Below are 8560 nucleotides of genomic sequence, written 5' to 3'. Positions count from 1 at the left end.
ACGTGAACAAAAATACTATTAAATTGAAATCTATTGAATAGATAACATTTTTATAGAGGTCGAAGCCTCTTTGAGTCCCAACATAACTCCTTCCGTAACTTATTCTAAAGATTATTGACAATAACACATTAATTTTAAAACTTAAGGAAACATCTGGTCCTATTTGGACCTAATTGTTAGGCTCGATATAGTGAATACATTGAGAAACCAAAAAAACAAAATTATGACCCATCACTTTTTAATTAGTGATGTTTTTATTGATTGAATTCCATAAGCTAGAGAAAATATTTTTCAAAACAATATTTTCTTTATTTTTTAGTGTTTAATTGACTGAAAATAGATTGATTAGTATAAAATGTAATGTTAGATATGTTAAGATTAACTCATATATCTGTTAACATCAATGGTGAGTAAAACAGTGTCTCTCAAAAGTACACCACAAATTTTGATCTACACATTCAAATGATGAGATATAGTATAATCACAATTGTGCACTTATTTAATTCAAAAATGAAACATAAATAAAAGAAATGACTGTTGTTGGAAATGAAATATGGTCCTCCCAGGCCGGCTTTTGGCCTAAACAATAAAAAGTATCTTTTCCTTGTAAAGATTGTAAATATTCGCATATAGTAACTTCCAAAACTGGGGGCTCCATGCCATTCGGCAAAGGGTGACAAAAGGTATCAAAACAAGGCTATATATGATAGCATCAAAGCCAGTTTATTTTTATGAAAAGGAAAATATCACAAAGTTTAACGGAGAAAGAAAAAAATATGCACGGCCAAATCTCCACGGATACTCCGGTTGGTGTTCCGGCCGCTTTAGTATGGGATATATACCGTGGTCTCGAGCTCGGAAGGCTTGTCGATAAAATAGCACCGGAAGTTATCGGAAGGGTTGAAATCTTAGAAGGTGATGGAGGCGTTGGAACCATTGCCAAACTCACATTTCCATCTGCACCAGGTACTTGCTATATGCTTAAATATGGACTGATACATCCTTTACACGTTTGTATCATATTTTTAGAGAAAATTAACAAGAAATTTTCTCCAGATTTTTTGAACATTGGAAAAGAAATTTCTCTTTTGTATTTAAAGGCGTTCGGATTACTTTCTATACTGAATTTTATGACAGTTATTACAGAAAATTGCTGCAGTTGCTCTATTTTTAATTATAGCATAATTTCGGGTGTTTTATTTGTTTGTTTTAAATCAAATTTAAATTCACTTGAACTTGAATTTTTTTGCTACTTTATACAGTTTTTAAATCAATTGCAATTCAGATGATCATGGGTTGTTTATTGCCCTTTATTATGGCTGTTATAATAGTTATTTTATCAGCTATTGTTACAATTATCAGTTATTTTATCACTTGAACCACTATTTGGAGAATCAAAAGAAATGGTTAGCTGAGATTTGAATTTGGACATTAACATATTTGGTTGCAGGAAGCGCTGAAAGTGGTTATATGAAGGAAAAATTTACAAAGATCGATGATGACAATCGAGTTAAAGAAACCGAATTGATCGAAGGAGGATACAAAGCGTTTGGATTCGACTTGGTTCGTATTCGATTAGAGATAATTGAGAAAGATTCTGAATCATGTACCGTCAGATCATCTATAGAATATGAAGGAGATGACAAGCTTGAGGATCTTGTTCCCCATCTGAGCGTTAAGCCACTGGAGACAATGGCCGAAATTGTGGGCAAACATCTCTGTGAAAATAAATCCACTCAGTAGATAGGCTTGTCACTTTTTATTCCTTTATTACTATTATGAATATGTCTTGACTTTACTATGATATATGCTACCCTCAGCCCTCTCAATTGTTAAATGGTAGTCACAATGGATACAAATAATTGGCACACGTAAAATCTTATGTTGCAGATACAAATTTCTAAATTTTAGGAGGAAAATAACTTATAAAATTCTAAGAATTGAAAATAGTGTATTAATTAAAAATATAAAAAAATATTTAAAATATATAATAATTTAAAATTTTCATATCCTTCGATCTATCCCTGAGCACGGGCTGTGGCCGACATGGAATATCATCTAAGAAATCATGAATTCATTCTGCTTTATAAAGAGTAGTAAACTCGATCCATCATGCTTTTGTAATAAACGTTTGCTTGGAGAATTTCCAAGATAGTGTAGCTCTACCAAGTGTAGCCTTCTAATACTACAAGGTATCTCGTGAGGGTTTGTAATCTCTTCGGATTATTAAACTAACTTTAGTCTGATGATCAAAAAATCATTTTAAGAGTTAGTTTATTAAATTCAAGTATTGGGAATTATGTTTTATCCATTTAAGTTTGTTTGATTAAAAGATAGCTCGACCTGAGATATAATTGAAAAATTAAGATGGAGTTGAAGGACATGTCAAGAAAGCAAAAAATGAAGTTTTGCATGGCTATTGATAAAAAAATAGATATTAATGGAAAGGTATAATAAAGAAACTAATCTTAAACGTTTGCACAAATGGTCACTCTATCCTTTATCCTTTTTTTAGTATTTTAGCCCTAACGTTTTATTTTTAGAGCAAAATGTCTCTTAGTTTGATGAAAATTGTTAGTTGACTAAATGTGAATGTTTAATATAGACGTGACAAGCCCATGTGTGATGCCATTTCAGGAAAACAATATTGTTGGAGTAAATTATAATTATAATTAATTACATATAGACTTATAAAAATATATTTAAAAATTGTTTAAAAATATTTTTTTGATGACATGGCATCACACGTGGACGTGCCACGTCAATAGGAACTGTTAACCGTTAGTCAATTAGCGATTTCCATCCACCAATGAGACATTTTGCTCCAACATAGAATGTTAGAGAATAATGCTTCAAAAGAGGATATGGAACAAAAATGATCATTTGTGCAAACATTGGAGACCACATAGTGTTCACAAATATGTGATTTCATAGATCTAACCAAACCTTAAAAATTCTTTTATTTAGCTATACTTCCTTTTGTTGCAGAATATAGTCGTCGGTATTAAGATCTACTGAGTCATGAACAAGAGAACTGCAGAGAAGAAGATGAGAGTATAGAGCATGAACTGATCGGAGGAGGAAAGGGGAAGAAATAGGAATTTTGACAAAGAGTTAACAAAAAGTAGGAAAAGAGGCTAAGATATCTAATTCAATTCAAAAGAAATGGGATACAACCAAAATGTATTCAGGATAGTGGACAAGCCTACTATTTGTACAACATTTCAAGCCTATGAGCATAGTCCAACAGAATAACAAAATCAGTTACAACAAACTAACCACTTCTTAACTAATACTATGATATTCTCCAGGCTTCCTTAAAATATGAATTACCACTTCAACTTTTTCCTAGTTTCTTCAGACCTTATTTGTGACTTGCATCTTGGATTTCTACCCAAGACTTCAAGACAAAAACGTATATCACTAAACACTGTAGGTGACAATGGCTTAGTGAGTATGTCAACAACTTGTTCAACTAAAGGAACAAAATTCCCAACAAGTTGTTCTGCTAGAGCTCTTTCTCTCATGAAATGAATATTAATTTCTACATACTTTATACGAGCATGATATGTTGGATTTGCATCCATGGAGATTGTAGAGGTGTCATCACACCACAATTGGCTTTCCAGTTACAGTAATCTCAATTTCATCAAGTAAATGTTCAATCCAATTAGCTCAGAAACATAATTAACAAGACTCATATACCCTGCTTCTGATGTGATAAAATAAAATAAAATAATAAGGAAGCTGGATCATCTCGATTCTAATGTGCCAGTTCCTCTCTTCAATGAAAGATTGATCCGTCACTTCTCAAAGAAAAGGACCCCTAGAGTGTGAACCCAGAATCCGATATGTGGAAACATTTGTCGAATCTACATATGCCAAAGCCTATAAATATAAAATATAAATTGAATATTCATGCTCCATCCGGAATGAATTTTCCACCAGATAAGTGGTTTCTGGAAGCTTAAGACTTGAATGGTATTGACTTGAACAACTGATTCTGGTATTAATATAACTTAACGTGAGGTAATATATACCCGTGCTAGTTGTATGGGCTCAGCCCTTACTAACTTGACTAGAATAAATTAAAAAATATAGGAACTTGTAAACAAAAGGGGCTCAAACTATAGGGATCTGATACATGCCTTCTCTTGGCATGAGAATTAGGTTATGTAGGCAGACAACTTTTCTAGGTTGTTTCGATCACTAGAGACTACACTTTGTTTCTTAGAACACCAATAGCAATTGGATTGCCTCCAAGATATATGTGTTAGCCTGTCGTGGATCGTCGATCTTCCACCGAAGTTGTCCAGTCTGCATCAGTGTAGTAGACCAAACTAAAATTCCCAACTTGAGTGAAAAACAACCCATGTTCAGGTGTCCCACGAAGATACCTTAATATACGTTTCATAGCCCGCTAATGATTATCAAAGGGGTTGTTCATGTAATGAATAAATGTAACACCCTAGACCAGTATGACATACACTCGACCAATCAGAATGCCACACATAACCACTAGAGTGGCTGACCAAAATTTCTCTTTTCATTTTTTCATTTAAAAAAATCATTTTTAAATACTCATGCTAAGATAAATCAACCACAAATTTTAATAAAATAATTTAATAGCAGAAGCTCCTAAAATAATATTTCAAATTATATAGACCACCTTTTAAAATAAGTTATAACTCGAATATAAAAAATGGGGTTTACAAATATACATGCCCTCTAAGATGAACTCAAGACGTACATTGTACTAGTTTGGTCTGGATCACTGCTAGTAAAAAGGTCCTTTGACTGCTCCTTGACCTAACCTGCGCAAGGAAAAAACTTTAGACGCTGAGATAACTAGTCTAGTGTCACACTAACAACTAAGTCATACTAAAAGTGTTCATATCATGCACAAGCTAACTGATAATATTGAAATAATGAGTATACTCGTATACTGCACTCTTTACTCTATGGTAGGTATCATGGTGCAGCTAAGGGTTTTGCATCTCGGAGTTTACACACCCCTCTAATCTACCAAGGATGAGGCCCAAAATCTATACATCGGACACAACACCCTCGACTAACCCACCCCTGGCGAGTGTCAACCCTCGACCCTAGTTAGTTGGTTTAAATTGCATCGCGCACTATCTAAGGATATCCAGACTGATTCTACATTTCGACACCATAATCTTACTAAAGGAACTCGGGTGTCCTGATTATTTCTCTTGTATTTAGCAGTATTTCGTTCTCACTTATCATTTTATTAGAAATTATCCTAATTAGAAGTATATTATAAGTCCATGGCCATCCGTGTACCCTTTTTGGCCTATTTGGCTAAAATCAGTCAAAGGTTTCAAAACCTATTGTAGAGGTTTAAAAACCTCAACATAATTTTTTAGGTTTGAAAAGGGGGTTTCGAAACCTACTGTAGAGGTTTTGAAACATTTTCCTGAAATTAAATTATGGATGAAAGGTTTCGAAACAAGCCATAGGGGGTTTTGAAACGTCTTCAGTAACCTCAATTTTTTACCCATTTAAACACTTCCAAACCCTCACAAAACAATTCCAACATTTTCAATTGACCAACATAAGTTTATATATGATAAAATGGACCATAAAGGGGCTTTAAACAAGTTTATATACGAATTCCATGATTTTTTCGCAATATATTTTGAAAATAAAAAACACTCATTTTTTTTATTAGAATATCTTGAAACATGGTGGGTACTAAGAACAACAAAATTGTCATGATGCTAACAAAGTGGCAAGTTTTCACTGAATACTACAAGCATTCAACAACAATTCGAAACAATCAAACATATAAGATCATCATTGTTTCCAGACTTATCCAAGTTATTCACTTAATTCAAGGTCATCTAGGTACTTAACTCATTTTGTAGTCAAACTTATCCCGATCACTTTGGAGTTTCCAGAATAATTCGGTTATTTCTGAAATTTGAATACATACATTACTTCCATTCAATTCAACTTGGTCATATACTAGTAATTTCAAGGCTTAGATATATTTTGGATTATTTTATTCTTTAAGGGCATTAACGTCATTTCATTAAATTCTGTCAGTGTCGTTACTTTGGATAACTTAGGCTTGAAAGTATTCTAGTTCCACTAAAGTTCAGAGTACTTTGCTCATTTGCTCATTGGAGGTTAATTTTACCACTAGGAGAAGTATTTATCCTTTTCAATACAAGGGCATTTTCGTAATTTTATCCCATGGTGCTATTTTTGATAATTTCTTATCCAAATATTCCCAACATTTAACCTTTAACGAGATTAATCAGAATTTACGCGTTCTAAGATTGATTGATTTACTGATTAAATCTTTGAACTGAGATTTGTTTCCGATCAGTCTACCTATTTCTTTTTCGAGCTGTCAGAGTCTTACACGGTGTTCCTTATTTATTCCAATTTCCATCTGAGTCCAATGATATTTAATTACACCTAATGGACCAATCATTTCCATTCATGCATTTACCATTTATCAATGGGTTCCGAAAAGCATATAAAAGGTAGTAGAGTATTACCTCGATTTTTGTTCCATATCGATTGACCATTTAAACTCCATTCGATCGCCCTCGAACTTTAATTCAATGTCCAATAAATCCTTGGATACAAAGCAACTGAATTTACGTCAGAAACTGGACTTAAATGAGAAACCAACTTGAATCCGAAGATAAAACATTGAAAAATAGCTTACCGGGTGCGAATTTGGCAAAACGAACTTTGGATTCGGACTTAGTACATTGAAAAACATAACATAGGGCTTTTCAGAAAATTTAACTTTTTTTCAAAGTCAACATTCAACTGTCAACGTGTTGAATCAATCAAAGTCAACGAGTTGACTCGGCCGAGTTTACTCAGTAACTGGACCGGACCAGGTGGGTTGGGTCAAATCAGACGGATCAAGTCGACCCGATTCTGGAAAATTCCTAAACCAAAACAAACCCCACACGTAGTGGGTGGTGGTGCGTACGGTGGCGACGGAGATTAGAGTTGTCGGTCGATTACTCTCTGTTCAACCACTCACCATTTAAAATAAAAAACATATCAAAACCCATCCAAAATCCATCAAAACTAAACAAAACTAAAAAGAAAAGGGCCGAAACTCTTACCCACGCCGGCGATCAGCGGAACCAACGATAACGACGTGACCCAACGGTCGATTTTTTAGAGGAATAGGTCGGGAAACACGTTGGTGACAGCGGTGAGGTGAGAAGATCGCCGAATTGGTCTGAATTGATGAAAAACCGACATGCGACAGGGTTTCTCGATGAAACTTTGACAAGCTTTCCACGACGAACGACAACGGTTTTTGACGATTAGACCTAGGGGTTTTGGTCAGACAATCACGACCCTTCGACTAGGATGAATAGTGACATGCACCGCAGACCGGAGGAAGGAGAAACGCGGAGGAAAGTGATAGGTTGATTTTGGTGTTTAGGGATTTAGGGGGAATTCGAAATTCAAGATTTCACCTAGGAGGTTTATTTTTCAATGCCCAATAAAAATAGGATAATTAGGGTTCAAGTCCCTAAATTTCCAACAAGTTTCAAAATCAAGTTGCCACTTTTAAAAATTTATAATTTGATCATCAAAATTTCCCTTGTTACGACTTTAATTCGATACTTAATATTAATATATTTTTTAGCCCCTAAATTAGGGTGTGACAATAAATTCAATGCGTAGGCTTTTCACTCTCTCTAGGGATACCTAAAATGCTGGAAATACCGAAACAAATCCCTTCTTATCCAACATTCTTTCACGACCAAAACAATTCGTCAATTACTCGAACAAGAGACCAAATGGGATCACCAATCACACACCACACCAACAATATATATTTCAGGTTAAACCTCCAATAACTGCAACGAGTTTGAGCACAAATGAATTGGTTCATCAATAGATTAGAGAAAGGAGATTAGAGAATAGCACTATCACACAAGTTCCTATGTTATTTGAACGATAATTTGTGGCAATTTTAACCAAACTACTTATTCCCTCTAATGTACCTATTGCATCCAATACATATTGGAACATAGGTATACAATACGAACCTATGAGTATATAAAAAAATAGAAGAAATCCCATGGTAGACATGTAACTATATTCGAGACTCCTCAAACCATCACCGATGGCTATGTCATTCAAAAAATACTATAATCTTAAGGGGAGGAGATTAAAGAATACCACACCATCACACAAGTACCTATGTTATTCGAACGATCACCCAAGGCTATGTTAACTAAACTACTTATTTCCTCTAATGTACCTACGGCATCCGATACATTTTCAGACATCGGTATACAATATAATCCTTCAGGCATATATAAAATGATAGAAGAAATCCCATGGTCGACATGTAACTATATCCAAGACACCTGAAACTAGATGATAACATAACACAGCAAGATTTGTCTCCTCTACATAAAACTTTAGCTCAATTTGCAAACAAGAACAGAAACAAATGCACATTTGATACATCAATCAAAACTGGAGTCAAGTAAAAGAAAACAAGTATTGGAATAATCCATGCACTACAATTACCAGTGTA

General features: G+C 34.2%; 1 protein-coding gene across 1 annotated transcript; it reads left to right on the top strand.

Moving 5' to 3' along the window:
• Window positions 1-715: 715 nt before the first annotated feature.
• LOC120209853 (norbelladine synthase-like) lies at window positions 716-1765 on the top strand. Its single transcript, XM_039208743.1, has 2 exons — window positions 716-966; window positions 1451-1765. Exons 1-2 carry the CDS (start codon window positions 732-734, stop codon window positions 1741-1743), a joined length of 528 nt encoding a protein of 175 aa, XP_039064674.1. The 5' UTR covers window positions 716-731; the 3' UTR covers window positions 1744-1765.
• Window positions 1766-8560: the final 6795 nt, after the last annotated feature.

Source organism: Hibiscus syriacus, unplaced genomic scaffold (genome assembly GCF_006381635.1).
Source record: "Hibiscus syriacus cultivar Baekdansim isolate YM2019G1 unplaced genomic scaffold, ASM638163v2 tig00020627_pilon, whole genome shotgun sequence".
Taxonomy (NCBI): Eukaryota; Viridiplantae; Streptophyta; class Magnoliopsida; order Malvales; family Malvaceae; genus Hibiscus; species Hibiscus syriacus.
The sequence above is the reverse complement of the archived record's forward strand: the minus strand, read 5'-3'. Positions and strand labels throughout refer to the sequence as shown.

What these genes read in the sequence shown, in the direction of transcription:
- LOC120209853 (XM_039208743.1), top strand. Translation starts at nt 732, where the DNA reads ATGAAAAGGAAAATATCACAAAGTTTAACGGAGAAAGAAAAAAATATG. An exon ending in CACATTTCCATCTGCACCAG is followed by an intron (nt 967 to 1,450) that starts GTACTTGCTATA and finishes ATTTGGTTGCAG; the next exon opens with GAAGCGCTGAAAGTGGTTAT.